The 18,226-nt window shown below is 39.0% G+C and overlaps 1 protein-coding gene across 1 annotated transcript; it reads right to left on the bottom strand.

Moving 5' to 3' along the window:
- Positions 1-13,130: 13,130 nt before the first annotated feature.
- On the bottom strand, positions 13,131-14,054 carry LOC140195899 (transmembrane epididymal protein 1-like). Its single transcript, XM_072254555.1, has one exon. The coding sequence runs from the start codon at positions 14,052-14,054 to the stop codon at positions 13,131-13,133; it is 924 nt and encodes a 307-aa protein (XP_072110656.1).
- Between the last annotated feature and the right edge of the window lie 4,172 nt (positions 14,055-18,226).

Below are 18,226 nucleotides of genomic sequence, written 5' to 3'. Positions count from 1 at the left end.
CATTTCTTTGTTCCCAAATACAAATTCCCCAGTTCTGACTGTAAGGGACCTATATTTGTGTTAAGTAATCCTTATTCTCTTCACATATCTACAGAAGCTTTTATAATCAGTTTTTGTTAGAAGACCACAAGACATAAGAGCCATTCAGCCCATCTGCTCTGCCATTCCAGCATGGGTGATCTACTATAATTCTCAAGCCCATTCCCCTGCCTTCTCCCAATAACCTTTGATTTCCTGATTAATCAAGAACCTATAAACCCCTGATTTAAATATACCCAATGCCTTGGTCTGCACAGCCATCTGTGGCAATGAGTTCCACAGATTCATCACCCTTTGGCTAAAGACATTTTTCCTCATTTCTGTTCTAAATGGAGGTCCCTCTATTCTGAGGCCGTACACTCTAGCCCTAGACTCCCCCATTATCGGACACATTCTCTCCATATCCACTCTATCTAGGCCTTTCAATATTTGATCGGTTTCAATGAGATGCCCTCTCATTCTTCTAAACTCCAGTGAAAACAGTTCCAGAGCCATCAAAATCTTCTCATATATTAACTCTTTTGTTCCTGTGATCATTCTCATGAACCTCCTCTTGGCCCTCTCCAATGCCAGCACATCTTTTCTTAGATAAGGGCCCTAAATTGCTCACAAATACTCCAAGCAAACTGACCAATGTCTTATAAATTCTTAGCATTACATCCTTGGTTTTGTATTCCAGTCATCTCAAAATAAATATTAACATTGCATTTGCCATCCTGACCACCAACTCAACTTGCAAATTAACCTTTAGGGAATCCTGCACAAGAACTCCCAAGTCCTTTTGCACCTCTGATTTTTGAATTTTTTCCCCATTTAGAAAATAATCCACGCCTACATTTCTTCTACCAAAGCGCATAACTATGCACTTCCCTCCACTTCTTTGTCCATTCTCCCAATCTGTGTAAGTCCTTCTGCAGATACCCTGCCTCCTCAACATTACACGCCCCTCCACCTATTTTCATATTGTACACAAACTTAGCCACAAAGCCATCAATTGCTTCGTCAAAATCTTTGATATATAATGTGAAAAGAAGCAGTCCCAACACTGACCCCTGCGATATATCACTAGTCAACAAAAGCAACCAGAGAAGGCCCCCTTTATTCCCATTCTTTGCCTCCTGCCAATCAGTCAATCTTCTATCCTTGCTAGTATCTTTCCTGTAATATAATGGGCTCTTATCTTGTTCAGCAGCCTTGTCAAAGGCCTTCTGAAAATCCTAATAAACAACATACACTGACTCTCCCTTCTTAATATTGCCTGTTATTACCTCAGAGAATTCAAAAAGATCTCCTCTTAAGGACACAATACTGACATTAGCTTATTTTGTCTTGTGCCTCCAAGTAACCTGAAACCTCATCCTTGATAATAGACTCCAATATCTTTCCAACCACTTCGGTCAGGCTAAATGGCCTATAATTTCCTTTCTCCTGCCTCTTTCCCTTCTTAGAGAGTGGAGTGACATTAGCTATCTTCTAGTCCTCAAGAATCATTCTAGAATCTAGTTAATCTTAAAAGATCATTGCTAATTCGTCCGCAGTCTCTTCAGCTGCCTCCTTCAGAACCCTGGGGTGTAGTCCATCTGGTCCAGGTGACTTCAGACTAACTGCCATTTTTCTCTCTTCGGGACGACTTCCCTTTTCCTACCTATGTCATTGGTAGCAATATGCAGCAATCCAAGACATCCCTGACCCAGACACCTGGGAGGAAGTATACAATTCTGGTGTTTCTTTCACATCCAGAGAAACTGCTGTCTGCTACTTTAATTATGAAATCCACATAGTTATTGGGAGCTTATTACACAAGAATCTTACATATTTCCTGTAGGCATACTCTTACTCTCTATTGTTGTCCTAATTAACACCTTTGCTGAATTCTAAACATCCCACATGCCTTAGTTACTACTTATTCACTTTTTTTAATTTCTCCTCTTTAGATCTGATACAACCGTTAATTTTGTTTGAAACCCAGGGTTCACCCATGTGTTTTGCATTACTTTTCTACTAACGGTGACTCGTCCAGCATTATTCGGTAAGGTCACTGCTGATCTACTCAGGTTTCTTCTCTGCATCAGTTTTAGACTGCCCTCAATGCCCTGATAATTCAAAAACCTGTTTACTTCTTCTTTAAGGACCCCCAATGCTGTCGCCTCCACAATCCTCTGGAAGAGAGAATTCCAGGGATCCAGGGATAATGTTCCAATGTACCTCAGTTTTAACTGACTGCTTCTTCATATTGTCTCCTCATTTCAGATTCTTCCTCCAGTGGAAACATTTTGACATCCATTCCTGCCATATCCCTGAGGATTTAAATGTTCCAATAAAATAACCTCTCTTTGTTTAAAACACCAGAGAATATAGGTATCATTTCCTTAGCTATTCATGATAGGACAGCCCTCTCGTTCTAGGTGATAGTGTTGTAAATCTCTTTTTGATTGCCTCTAATGCCAGTGTAACTCGGATTCCAAGAGCTATAGAGCACAGTAAAAGTTCTACGGCTCAATTTGTCCATACCAACCATGATGCCTATCTATACTAATCCCACCTGCCCTCATTAGACCCTTATTCATCTACACTGGGGTGGCCAACCTTTTACATTTCATGTTTCAATTTTTTCACTCACGAGTTCAGATGCGCCATACAATTCTTGTACCCCCATTCAATTCTTGTAAAAATATGTTAATATAGAACTCCTGCATGAAAAAATCGCATCTAAACTAACGAGTGAAAAAATTGACACATGGAATGTAAAAGGTTGGCCACCCCTGATCTACACTTTTCTTATCCAAGTTAGTTATTCACATTCCTTTTAAATGCCATGATTGTATCTTGTTCCACCATTTCCTCTGGCAGCTCAGTCTATATAATCACCTGTTTGTCATATCTCCTTTAAATCTCTCCTCTCTTAACTTCACCTAGTGCCCTCTGGTTTTAAGCTCCCCCATCTTACAAAACTGAGTCTGTTATTAACTTCAAACTTTCTGCATAATCACTCAAGGAGCTGAACTGCATGTGCATTTAACGAGAGCTGTATAACTCATCTCCTTCTACCTTAGGCCACGAACTTAACAATCACCCCTGCTGTGGACACTTTCTGGAGGTCTAAGATCTGTATCCTCCATGACCGCTGGACTGTGTGTGTAAATGTAGGAGGGGACTATGTTGAAAAATAAATGTGCTAGGTTTTCTAAAATTGACTCCTTCTACCTTAGACCACAAAATTATCAATCACCCCTTGTATGCATTCCAAGTTTCCTCTGAGTATTAATAATCCTGATGCCTAAATGCTCCTATTAGACATCCTAAACTACATGACTTTACACTTGTCTGGATTAAATTCAATCTGCCACCACTCTGCCTAATGTGCCAATTAGGTTTTGTACCTCTGTATGCTTTTACAAACTTCTTTTCTACCTACTGCTCCTCCAGTGTTTGTGTTATCAGCAAATTAACTAAACGGTTCACCTACATCTTTATCAAAATCATTTTTAAATATAACAAACAACCAAGGTTGCAGCACCGATCCCATTGGATCCCATGTGCCCTAACCTTCTGCACCTGATTACCATGTATAACTGTCAAAATTCCTGCTCAGGTACAGGTCGACCTTCACTAATCCAGCACCATTGGAACTTGAGGAGTGCCCGCTTAGTGAAAATGCCGAATTACAGAAGGATCACATTAAACATAATCAGTGCCAGATTATTGAAGGATCCAGATTACAGGTAGTCAGATTAGTGAAGGTCGACCTGCATCTGCTTTAAATATCATTTCTTATTAAAGAATCAGGATAAGAATTAGGTTTAATATCACTGACATACGTCATGAAATCTGTTGTTCTATGGCAATGCATAAAAATACTTTAAATTACAATAAGATATACAGTGTATTAAGTTAAATATGTAGCGCAAAAAAGGAACAAATGTAATGCAGTAATATCCATAGGATGGTTCATTGTCCATTCTGAAATCTGATGGCAGAATGGTATGCTCCTAAAACATTAAGTGTGTGCTTTTAGGCTCTCGTACCTCCTCCCTGATGTTAGTAACAAGAAGAGAGTACGTCCTGGGTGTTGGGGGTCCAGAATGATTGATGCTTCCTTTTTGAGGCATCACCTTTTGGAGGTGTTCTCAACGCTGAGGAAGCTAGCGTCCATGATGGTGGTGGCTGTGTTTGCAAGCCTCTGCAGCTTTTTCTGATCCTGTGCGGTGGCCTCTCCATACCAGATGGTGATGCATCCAGTTAGAATGCTATCCATGGTTCATCTGTCGATATTTGCTAGAGCCTTTGGTGACTGGAGTGAAACAGTGACCTTACAAGTTCCCTGCACTGTTGTACTAGTACTTCTTTATTTCTAAACTCTAACCCTTGTGCAATAAAAGTTAATGTACCATATGCCATCCTATCTACTTGGTGCAATTGAGTGATCATCAATTGATTCAGTCAATCTGCCTACCTTTTGACTGGAATTGAAGATGCTTAGGCAATCACAGAGATAACCTCTTGAGTGTAGGTGGGATGCATTTAGCCTACTGCACTCTAGTTTATGGGTGGAATCATAAAACACTTAATTATATTTATAGATTGAGAAATAGTGTGAATATTTCATCAGACTAGGGAGTGGCTCTGGCCCAGTCAGTGAAACGGCAGGAAATTTCTTTCTCGCACTTTAGCACTCAGGCTTCTGTCTTTTGTGATGTTTGCACATTCCCCCTGTTAATGTATGCTCCATGCTTCCTCCCAAGTTCCAAACTTCTGCCTGTTGTTAGGTTAATGCCATAATGTAAGCTATGCTTAGCATAGGTGAATGGTAGGAGACTCAGGGGAGCTAATGTGCCTTTGAGAGAGAATAAGTTAAAAGAGTGTAAGAAATAATTGGGGAAATGGGATTGCTCTGAGAGTTGCCATGGATTTGATGGACAGAATGACCTCCTTCAATGTCATAAAGAAATCTGGACAGTATATGAAAAAGTTAAATATTTTAAAAGTTTGCTGCTGAAAAAGCATGGAGGATAAAGAGAGGAGAAGTAAAGGCCTATGAGTCAGTGGAGTCTAGAAGATCTTGACAGACTGGAAATATGAGACTGGAGTAACTGATTCACTTGACACAGGCTCAAAGGCAAGTTGCTTCTTCAGATTCATTGCAACAGTGTAGGAGGCCACATCCAGGAGATCAGAATTGGAGTAAGATGGAAAATTAGAGGATGGCCAGAAAGTCAAAGTCATCTATTGGACTGAATGAAAGTGTTTTGCAAAGCTGTAATTGAATCAATATGTGATTTCCCCAATATGGAGGAGACCACATTTTGAGCCCCAGTCCTGGATGAAGTACTAGAATATCACAGCTTCCTTCACTTGCCTGGAAGACAAAACAAAGGAGGTGCAGGAGACTAGCTTACATAGAACTATATTTTGCAAAATATATTCAGAGCACTTATGTTGATTTCTCACTTTAAAAACCTGCAAAAAGACACCAAAGGCATTAGATTTTTCCCTGAAATGTTTGGTCCTGATCCCCTATTTGAACTGATGACACCGCCTAAATTCAAATTGAATTAAGTAACTATCTAACTTATATGGATGATGTAACTAGAAAAAAAAAATAAGAGCCTGTTATTGCAATCTTACAATACAGGTTTAGTCTAACTTGTTTACGGTAATTACATCTACTAGAGATGGGCTCTGTTAGCATCCTTGTTATAAAACTTAGTACTCATGGCATTCTGCATGCCGGAATATATATCAAAGTATCATTTATAGTTATTCGCTGATTAATGAAACAAGAGAAGAGACTTTTTGAATGACATTTGAATTTTTTATGATACTGTGTAATTAAACAGGATTTGCATTTAGACTGGATTTGTTTGTCGGAGACTATGACAGAGAATGCAATGTGAAATTATCTTGTAAAATCTAAATGACTAAGGAAATAATCTAAAAGACAAAAGAAATATTAAATTACAGGATGATCTTCCGTATAAAAGCATGAATGAATTGCTTTGAACTTCTGCATATAGGCATGCCCATCTCTAAGTTGTAAAACTGGTTTTATAAGTAGTGCATGTTTGGATATTATGGGCTAGCCTTGATTATTGTGCAATTGTTTATAATGCATACACACAGAACGGTGGTCAATTTTCATTACCTATACACCACTCCCATCGAAGGTCAGAGTTAAAACAAGGCATTTTATTCAGCAGCTTGAACTTTTTTTTGGCTCTGCAACACTTTATCTTTGCTGACTATTATCTGAACTTGACCTAGGGCTCTCTAACAACAAACCTGGGAAAAGTAGTTATAAGTTAGCACAAACTGGCCAGAAGGTCCCTTATTTTTTTCTGAATTTATCTCTTCCATGCCTTACAAGGAATCCTTGGCCTTCTTTACTGCAACCTTTCCTATCCTTTCCCCAGTAACAGCTCTGAAATTCACTTTCAGCCACATAACCAATGGCAAAACTGCTCCTCTGGTCTCCAGAGTGTCCAACTTCTCTTCCCATTACTGCCTCAGCCCATTGGCCTCAATATCTTTCCCATGGGCTTTGGACAAGATACAGATGCAAAAAAAAGTCTCATTCTCCTTAATTCATGAAAACTGAATTTTGATGGGAGTAGAACTGCCAGCACTTTGTAAAAGGAATTCGGTTACTGTTCATTGTGGAAAAAGAACATGTGCCTGTGGAAAATTACAGGCTTGTGGATTTAATTGGATAGCTCTTTCAGAGCCAAAACATACACATGATGAAGATAAGAGATTCTGCAGATGCTGGAAATCCATTCAAAATGCAGGAGGAACTCAGAAGGTCAGGCAGCATCTATGGAAATGGATAAACAGTTGACATTTCATGCCCAGCTCTTCTTCAGGACTGGAAAAGAAGAGGGAAAACACCAGAATAAAAAAGATGTGTGGAAGGAAAGAAGGACTAGCTAGAAAGTGATGGGTGAAGTCAGGTGGGTGGGAAAGGTAAAGGGCTAGAGAAGAAGGAATCTGATAGGAGAAGATAGAGGAGCATGGTAGAAAGAGGAATGACACCATAGGGAGGTGTTAGGCAGGTGAGGAGAAGAGGTAAGTGGCCAGAGTGGGGAATAGAAGAGAGGAGGGGAAAAAATTACTGGAAAGAGAAATCGTGTTCATGCCATCAGGTTGAAGGCTATCTAGATAGAATACAAGGTGCTGCTCCTCCACCCTAAGAGTGGCCTCATCCTGGCAAAAGAAGAGGTCATGAATTGACATGTCATAATGGGAATTGGTACTGGAATTCAAATGGTTGGCCACTGGGAAATTCTGTGTTCAACAAAGCAGGCCCCCAACTTACATTGAGTCTCACCAATGTAGAGGAGACCACATCAAGAGCACTGGATACAATAGACAATCCAAAAAAAATTGCAGATGAAGTGTTGCCTCATCTGGAAGGATTGTTTGGGGCCCTGAGTGGAGGAAAGAGAGGAGGTGAAAGGGCAGGTGTGGCACTTCTGTCACTTGAAGGGATGCATCACGAGGGAGATTAGTGGGGATGGATAAGTGGACCTGGGAATTATGCAGGGACTGTTGAATGCAGAGAGTGTAAAAATGTAGAATCCCATTGAAGGCGTTGAAAGTTGTGGGGAAATGATGCATTGGATGTGGAGGCTCATGGGTGGTAGGTGAGGACAAGAGAAACTCTATTCCTGTTAAAGCAGCAGGAAAATGGGGCAAGCACTGATTTCTGGGAAATGAAGGATTTGGGGGAAGAGGGCAGCATCAACGGTGGAGGAAGGGAAATCTTGTTCTTTGAAGAAGGACATCTCTGATGTCCTGGAAACGAAAACCTCATCCTGGGAACAGATGTGGCAGAGACAAAGGAACTGAACAAAAGGGATAGCATTTTTACAGGAGACAGGGTGGGAAGAGGTATAGTCAAGATAGCTGTGGAAATCAGCAGGTTTATAAAAGATGTCTGAAAACAGTTTGTTTCCAGATATGGAGACAGAGAAATCAAGGAAGGGGAGGGAGGTGTCAGAAATGGACCAAGTAAATTTAAGAGCAGAGTGGAAGTTGAAGGCACCTTTGATGAAATTGACAAGCTCACCATGGGTGCATGAAGCAACACCAATGCAGTCATCAGTTTAGCACAAGAAGAGTTGGGGAGCATTACCAGGGAAGGCTTGGAATATGGACTGTTCTATGTTGCCAACAAAAAGGCAGATATAGCCGCTGCCCAGGCGGGTGCCCATGGCTATCCCTTGAGTTTGGAGAAAGTGGGAGGAGCCAAAGGAGAAATTGTTGAGGATGAGGACCAGTTCTGCCAGACAGAGGATGGTGGTGTTGGAGGAGAACAGTTTGGATCTTTTATTGAAAATGAAGCAGAGAGATTTAAGGCCTTCTTGATGGGGATATAAGTCCATAGGAACTGCACATCCATGATGAAAATGAGGCAGTCAGTGTCAGGGAACTGAAAGTGATGAGGAGATGGAGAGCACGTGAAGTGTTGTAGATGTACTGCAGATAGAAAGGAAATGAACAAAGGAGGATAGAATGGAGTCAAGGTATACAGACATGAGTTCAGTAGTACAAGAGCAGGCAGAGACAATGGGCCTACCCAGAAAGGATGGGCTGAAGGATTTGTTTCTGCACACTGATATTTTTGATTCTGTTGATCAAAACCAGTGCTCATAAATCATCCTCACCTATCAAAATGTTACCATCCTCTGATCACCACCACTACCCATTGACCACCATTACTCATCAACATCATCATGTCCCACTTTAGCGATCAACAGTACCTCACCTTGACTGTCATCACTAACCGTACAGCATAACCATATCCAATGACTACCACCACTGTGCAATGACAACAATCTACCATGAAGTAACCATCAGGACCCACTGATTATCATCAGTACATATTAACCACAACACATACAGCATGACCACCAGCCGTCAACTACTAATCCCCCCACTGACACGTATCAACCACCACCAAACCACCAATCTTTTATCATTAACACCCTTCAACTGCCATCTATTAAATACCAGCAATCAGTGACTCTGACCTTCACTCATCAACCACCAGCATTCACTAACCATCACCGTACCTAGCTCATCATCATCATCCATCAATCACTATGGCCGTCACTCATCAGGCATTACCATCCATTGATCACCACCAGCCAGTTTACAACACTCAAAAACTACTAAATATTAACTACCAATACTCAAGGATTACCATTAGTTATCAACCGCTACCAATAGGAATCTAACATTATCACTTATTGACCACTACTGCTTAATAGTTCGTACCACTCATGGAGCATCATCACCTATTAACCCATATGACTGACTTCACCGCTTTTTGACCATCATCACATACTGACAACCACTGTTCTGGCTTTAAATGAGGCACACAGAGACTAGAACTCTAAATATAACAGGTCTTTATTCCGCACGAGTAGCAAGGTAAGGAATGCTTGCTGAGAGAACCTCTTGAAAGAAACTCTCTGAATTGAAATTATGAAGTTTTTTAAAAATATTCTTAAACACTAAGATAATGGATAAAACTTCAATAGTTACACCTGCATAGTTTCACAATTGGAATATGTTAAGATGGACAAATGGATCCATTGAATTACATATTGACAAGATTACATCTCAGCTAGCAAGACCATCAAACATCATTTTGAAGATAAGTAGATCACTGTATTGAGTGAGCTAACTCTGAGAATACAAACATACCAAATATTCATTGACAGAACAAATATACCTATGACCATATTTGATACACTAACTGACAAAGCAGCCAGTCAGAAGCTTTCTTGATCTCTGCCACAACGGTGAAATATACGTTCGGTGAAGATGTTTGATGCCTGGTTTGATGTAGACCATTAACATAGCTCGATCATCTAGTCAAGAATGTCTCATGATCATGGCAGTTTCTAAACCACCTGAAGTGCCCTCCTGCTCTCTTTTAGTGGCATTTGCTTAAGGAGATATCCATAATTTGTTTCATTTGAAGACACTTTGAATGCAGGGTCTCCTCTGCATTAATAGCTGCTACCCTATAACTCAGGATTACAGCTGCTTGTTCATTAACACAATGCTCGTCTGCTAGCCTCTCATTATCATTAGAAAGATTCACTCAATGCTTTGGAGGAAGGAAACTAAATAATACAGTTACACCCAAGTAATAAACCCACCTTTGCCCTATTACACATTGACATGTGGATAAGACACACAGTAGTAGGTATGTACTGTATGATCAAAAGTTTAAAAGTACAAATGCTAGAAAGCTGGAATAAAATCAGAAAATAGTGTATACTTGCAGAAAGTTGACTTGTTTTTCTGTGGATGCTGCTTGACATACTGAGTGTTGCCAACGTTTTCTGTTTACATTATAAATAACATAATGGTATGCATCAAATCAATGTGATGGGCTCTAATTTAAGCAATAGCATGAATTTATTAGTGTCCTAACCATTGCTAACTTAAAAGGACCTTAGTGGAGCTGGCAGTAGTATACTTTCAATAAGTTAGCTTTATATTGGACAATAACAAAAACACTACTGTTGAATTTCAGATTGCACCTTTTCAGCAAGATGCAATGTATAAAATTTACCCCTTTAAATTACTATTCATTATTTCAATTCAGAGGAGTTCTGTGGCCTTTTTTTGCTTCATTCAAGTTACTAAATATTTCAATATTTTGATGCAAAAAAAGGTAAACTGTGTTACATACAAATTGCAAAACTTCAGACCAAAGAAAATTATCAATCAGATGACTGTGAGCATCTGGCTTTCAACTTCCTAATATGTTTGACTAAGAGTAAATATTGATTCCAGTCGTGTACTTACATCATTTGAGAGGGATAATATAGTTAGTCATTATAGTTGAAGAGGAAATACAAATGTGAAAGAGTGCAGCAGACTCAACACATATTGTAAAGCAATCAAAACTAAAATACTGCAGATTATTAGGACAGATGGTGAACGATATAAAACATTATGGAATACTTGGTGAAGTTACTTGTACTCTGGGGGCAGTACTAGATAACATGAGAGCTGTATATCACAAAGAATCTAGATAAAGGAATACACAGTAGCACCTTAAAAGATTTATTGAAACTTCAAGCCAGAAATACTGCAAAGGGAACAACAGATGGAGATATTCATTAATCTCCATTGCAATTGCTTCCCAAATAAAGGCATGAAGGGTCAAGAACCTGAATTATTAATTCTGTTTCTCTTTTACATAGGTTGCCGGATCTGCCAAATGTTTCCAGCATGTTCTGTTTTGATGTCTAAAGGCTTTGGTCACCATGTAGTTTCACCCATAACAAACAACAAGAGAAAATCAACCCACAGCACTTTGGAGCAGCAGCCTTTGTTTTACTTATAAAAGCATTTGTTTCTATTCAAACACTTACATAAAGAACAAGCTTTTTGTTATCAGTGTATATTTTTCTGTTATTACATTTTATTTCTCAAAGTAAATGTATAAACTATAATGCAAAATTTCATTAAAATCACTTTGCAAATATTAGAAGTTTTATTTGAGATCCTTAATATCTTCTTCTGGGTTATACACAATATTCTGTGTTCTGGTTGATTTTAATTATTTGACTGTCAGTTAAAGACTTTTTTCTACCTTAGCTCAGTTCCAAATAGAATACTATATGAATGACATGATCTATAAAATTGTAGTAATTCAATGTTCAAAATAACTCATAAGTTTTCCTTTTTACTTTATAGCACAAAATCATAAATTCAATTCTATGGAGATTAATGTATGAACTTACAGATTTTTTCTTCCATGAAACAAGGATAAGGGCTTGTTGGTAAAGTTCTATTTGTTACTCTTCCCTAATTGTCTTTGAGATTGTGTTGGTGATCCATTACACTTAGTTGTGTGGAAGTGGTTCTTTGATAATATTTGGTTGGATATCAATACAAATTGATCAGTAAAGGAATTATGATATGTTGTATACCTAATCAGGATGCTTGGGAGGGAATTTGGAGGTGAATGTATTTAAATGTCCTTTGCTCTTCCATACACTGAAGGTCATAAGTTTGGGAAATGCTACCAATGAAGTCTTGGTAAGTTGTTACATCGAACAAGTGCAGCTCATGCTACATTCACAACAAGAGTTGTGCAGCAAATTGACTACCTTGTCCACGGTGCTTCTTATTCCTGGCTAGAACTGCACTCATCCTCAAATGCAGGACAATCTTTTCCTTACCTTGCAGCAGGTGTTAGAAAGGTCCTGCACAGTCACAATAATAACAGTGCATTCAGTAGCCCTAAATGCCCAACAAGTGGAAAGCTTTTGAATGTCAAGGTGTGCTGCATGCTACCTCTCAACAAGAGATGGATATTTGGCATTGGTGTCCATTCATTATTCTCCTACCCCAGCTGTTATCTGGGTCAGGAAAAAGGTCAACTCTTAAATAGAGCTACACCATCAATTCCTCTTGGGTGACAATACAAAAAGGGTAAAGGGGGTTGGAATTGGTTTATTGGAAAATGAAATGCAACATATCCCAATATATTTGAAAGAGAACAGGGAATGGGAAAGAGATTATCAAATGAAAAGTAGGGGTATTCATAGAGGAGATGCACTACACAATATTGGGAAGGGCCATTAAATCAAGATGATGAAAGCAATTAAATGTTAACCAATAGCTAGGGTAGCTATTGAGGTTTTTTTTGTGAATATTCAGTCTAAAATGAGCCATAGCATTTGCTAGCTAATACTTGCACATCATCAAACCTAACTTTCCTACAAGTGTCAAAATGCTTGATACCAATAGACATTTAAATACCGCGTAAGAAAATAAGAGGCAAAATTTTCCAAGATTTTCTTTTCCAATTTGTGAAGTTTTTATCTGCCTTTACCACGAAAAAAATTATTTTAAAAAATTAAATAAAATGTACAAACTGGTACTTCTAAATTCAAAAATCTGTAGTTCAAAGTTGGGGAGTAGGGAGGTACAGAGGATAGAAGGAGGTGAATTTTAACTTAAAGGGAGGACATCTGTAAAACGGGAAGCAGATCGGCTCCGACCTCGTTGCATCAAAACAGCTCTACTCCACCCAACAGTTGAATTTATTCCTACGGGATTTAAGGGTCACATTCTTGGAGCAAGTGCGTTTCCTCCTCGGCTGCCCGCAGTTTATTATATTCTGCTCGGGAAACCGCGCCGTCAGCCTTTGTCAGATTAAAGACGAACATTTCTTTGGTCCTCTGGAAAGACGATTTTCCTCCATGGCGAGAGCACCGGCTGATCCAGAATGAAGTGAGCAAGAAGAAAGCAAGGAGGAGAAGTACGTTCAGTGCAATATGCCAGCAGAAGAAACTAGTGACGAACATCAGATTGGCCATATCGGTGGACTTCCAGGGTTTACCTGTGAATGGTTTGTAAAGAATGAAAGCGGCGTGCAGGAGCCACGTTCCCTGAGTCATCACCAGGTATGTCTTGGTGAACCACAGAACAGGGTCATTCGGTCTCCACAGTTCGACAGTGAGGACGAGGCAAACGAAGAAGCAGGCGAGAAGCAGCAGCGAATGCACTGAATTTTCCACCTGTTCCTTGCCGTGCATGTGGTTGTAAAGCAGCAAGGCTTCAACATAAAATGCAACTGTGATGGCGATGCTTTCAAATAGGAACAAGCGTCTTGGCAGGCAAGCCTGGCTAATGATGTCCACCCAACCACTGAGGGCGAAATAGGCGTACATAGTGGCATGCTGCCACTCGCTGGGGTGGATGAATGGGTAATCCGGCTTCTCTTTGTTGTAAAGGATCATTTTATAGACTCCGGGAGGATAAAAGAACTCTGCCATGACCGCCAACGTACCGTACACGATCTTCATCACTCCCTCAACAGGAATCCGTTTCAGGCAGCTCCTGAATCCAGGCGTCCGCGGAGGAGATACCATTGGGATCTTCTCACCTCTGAGCACCAGCAGAGAAAACTTAAAGGCGTAGAGCATACCGAAGGAAAAGAACGCCAGTCCGGGCGAGATGTGACCAATAAATGTGCCCATGTTGTGGCTGGGTGTTATTTCTTTAGCAAAGAAACGTTTCAGCAGTAAACTTGTCAAACCACCTAGCTGTCAAGCTGTCAGGTTGTCAGGAACGTCAGGTTGTTTTTATAAAGAGCCAATTTCCTGGGAACGCCTTTTACTCCGCCTTATATCGAGCACCTGCCGTATTTCAACTCGCGACTATTGGCGGGATAGAGATCCATTTTATTTGAACGGGGAGTTGGCTTGTTTCAGCGTGAAATAAATGACACTTTACAACGGACCTTGCACTTTTCGGAGGACAAAGTTAAAGAAGCGCGATGTGCAAGACTGGCACCCTTTCACAATCCAGCAAAAATTACTCTGTTCGGAAAATTGACTAACATTTAGCGGGCAATTCACGTTTCGTGAAAGGCATTTTGAAGGTGCAAGGCTTTTTCAGGATAGTTTTCTCTAGTTTAGGACTGTCAGATGTTGTAACGCCCACAGAGCTACTCGCTGGAGTCAGGTATCTGTTTTTTTTTAATGACTTCGTTCAGGTTATGGCGAAGGACTTCCCACCCTAGTACCATCACATCTTCTCACCACTATTCCTAGCGAAAAACAGTCTTAATCCATAAAAGGCGACGAGTTTCCTTGATACTTCCATGTCAGAGGTTTGAAAGTTCAAACCTCCATCCTCAAACACCCAACTCGAACTTCGTTCTCATACAATACGGTCCTGATGTTTTAACCTGATTGCAATGTTAAAGTTGTTTCCTTTGGAATAAATGCGCCCTTGGATTGTAGGCTCAGTCTTTTCTCTCTCGGTATTATTCCAAGACCAGGGGAGTTGCCGAATTACTATCTGTGTTGACTTATAAAAGTTAAATTAATTGTCTAATATATTTATTTTTGATAATGAAGTTCTGTGCACAATTGTCTGCAGCATTTCTTTACATTGCAAATACTGTGAAGAGTGAAATTTCATGACACTGTAAAAAGTACTCCTCTATAAACAACATTTTCACGGTCACTGGAAGAAAAAAAATGACTCCATATCACTTTCTGCATCAAAAATACTTGGCAACATAGTTTGATGTTTCCTAAAGGCAGGAACAAATACTTTCTCTCTCAATTCAGTTCTAAACTCGTATTCACATTATCACTGATCATACCTAATGGATTTTCTATTCTCATCTGAGTACACATTCTACAAAACATTGTTTTTGTTGAACTTATTGCCCTTGCTCCTCCACCATTTAAAAATTTGAACAAGTGTAGATTGTGGATTACAAGATTATTATGTCAATCAGAGAGATTGTTCAAACATCTCAATGAAGTTTTGGGTTTCAACAGATTATCACATAATCGCTGATCAGCTGAATTGCAAAAGAAGTTGGAATCCTGATTGAGTTCAGTATAATCAATTACTAAATATACTAATGTTTAATAATTGATGAAACTAGAGGATTTTTTTTGTGTTGGAACATAGTTTGGATAATTGCTCATTTGTGATTGCATATTTTAATGACTTTCAACCTTTACTTTGGATTTCATAATTCTTCCCTCTGAACATACATACATACATAACAGATGTCATAGTGTTTGGATTAAACTCCAGTAATAATTACAATAATAAACTACACACAAAATATGTAATTTCACAGAAACAAGGAAAAGTGAAAACAGTTCTCCTTTTGCTCTTCTCAACAACTGTCTCCTGTTTTGTCATAGGGTTCATCATAAGCAAGGAATTGTTATTAAGACTTTGTGGCTATTATTTAACTATTCACCTGGAGATGAAAGTGAGTAGACCATGAAGACTGTGCTGATCTTATTTCCTTGCCCCTCCCTGGTCCATTATTTCTCTGTGTTTGCTAAACATTGGAATAATTGTTGGAAATCAAAAATACTCATTGGATTTACAATGGAAAACAAATCATTTACTGGCCTCTGCCAACACAGGTCTGGTTAAGAAGATAAACACTTTATAGTATAGTGCTGAAATATGTGCTTATCAAAGAATCTCATGCTTCTGTGTTTTGCAATTGTCAAACTTCCTGATCTGGATATAATAAAGAAACAATGGTATTTTTCCAATCCACGTCCCATGCTTATTCTCTTTAGTAGTAGAAGTTGTAGGTTTTTAACTACTTAAGTTGTTTTCCAAGGTTCTTAGGACCTCAGTTTTTCATCATTAAGTTAAACAAATACATAGACAGTTCCACATCAATACTGCAGATAACACTTGGTTACAAATAAACATAGTATAGTCATAGCTATAGTCATAGTCATACTTTATTGATCCTGGGGGAAATTGGTTTTCCTTACAGTTGCACCATAAATAGTAAATAGTAATAGAACCATAAATAGTTAAATAGTAATATGTAAATTATGCCAGTAAATTGTGAAATAAGTCCAGGACCAGCCTATTGACTCAGGGTGTCTGACCCTCCAAGGGAGGAGTTGTAAAGTTTGATGGCCACAGGCAGGAATGACTTCCTATGATGCTCTGTGCTACATCTCGGAGGAATGAGTCTCTGGCTGAATGTACTCCTGTGCCCACCCAGTACATTATGTAGTGGATGGGAGACATTGACCAAGATGGCATGCAACTTAGACAGCATCCTCCTTTCAGACACCACCGTGACACCACCACCAACATAATAGATAAAAAGAGAAAGATGGCTTGGCTGGAAGATGGGAATGTGGGAGTTAATTGAATATGGATTCAAGAATGACAGAGAGAATTTTTAGTGGTGAGGTACTATAAATGCTAAAACAATTGTATGGTGCAATAAACAAATGGTGGGTCTGAGTGTTTGATTACATAAATCACTAAACCGCTGGTACAAAAAAAAATTACCTTCTCAAATAGATTGGATTGCTGAACTAAGAAAATCAACCAGCAGGGGCATATACTTTTCCTACCTGCTGTTTACTTCTGCACAGCACACCTCTGAAAAAAAATATTGGCTTTAGTAAAATGCTATTAGGTGAAAATATTAGCATGAAGTCATTGGAAATGTAAATTAGAGGTGGAGTAAAAAGAGCTGCTAACTTACTGTTGCCCTTTATTGCATTGCTGCCACTATCGAATAACTGATGACAAAATTCAAAAATTGACATGGGAAGGGATAATAAAATGTAAGTTAGGACAAAATGGACATCACTGGACAACAAATGAATTAAAAATTCTTTATAAGAATCGGTTATAAGATGCTCTTGTTTCTTTTCCTCATGTTTGCATCTGGTAGCTGGAAAGGAAAATTAGTCCAGGTATTAAATTATAAAATTGAGAGGCTTATCAATTCAAAACTGACTAAAACTATTTTCTGTCTTAAATGCACTTCAATTATTGTAAAAAGATATATGATCTGGACAAAGAAATAAAGTGTTGCACTACAGGTAAACGGTTATATCAACAAAACACAAAGCTTGGTACATGTGACAGTAATAAACCAATACCATTACAAACTCAGCATCTTTTCCAGTTAAGAAAAAGGGACCTCTACCCGAAACATTAATTATTTCCATAAGTGTTATCTGATCTGCTGGGCACTTCTAGCATCTTTTGTTACTAATCTTATTACTTGATTTTCAAAGACAATAAATGGGAAAGAAATGATCCCTGCTGTACGAAATCAACCACATGAAGTTTCATATGTCTAAATTGTGTGGCACCACATTAGAACCCCTTTTCTCTAAATCTCTTCAGCTGACAATTTTATTTAACCGGAATTCTTGCATAAATTTTAGATAATAATTAAACATCTTTCATGATCTTTTCCCAGGAATTTCCTTATTTCCCTTTAATAATTCTTCAAACACATCCTGTAAGAGATCAACATTTACTTTAATTCTATGTCAGTTAATTGATCCCTTTTGGGAGGTTATGTTGAAGTTGTATAAGACATTGGCAAGGCTGAATCTGGAGTATTGTATGCAGTTCTGGTTACCTACCTACAGAAAGGATATCAATAAGGTTAAGTGTACAGAGAGAATTTACAAGGATGTTGCCGGGACTTGAGGGCTTGAGTTACAGGGAAAGGTTAAATAGACTAGGACTTTATCCCCTGAAGCGCAAGAGAATGAGAGGAAATTTGATAGACATATAGAAAACTATGAGGAGTATAGATAGCATAAATACTTTACATGCAGGCTTCCTCCCTCAGGTTAGAGGTCATAGGCTTGGGGTGAAAGGTGCAACC

The sequence above is a fragment of the Mobula birostris genome, chromosome 4 (assembly GCF_030028105.1).
Source record: "Mobula birostris isolate sMobBir1 chromosome 4, sMobBir1.hap1, whole genome shotgun sequence".
NCBI classification, from domain to species: domain Eukaryota; kingdom Metazoa; phylum Chordata; class Chondrichthyes; order Myliobatiformes; family Myliobatidae; genus Mobula; species Mobula birostris.
The sequence above is the reverse complement of the archived record's forward strand: the minus strand, read 5'-3'. Positions and strand labels throughout refer to the sequence as shown.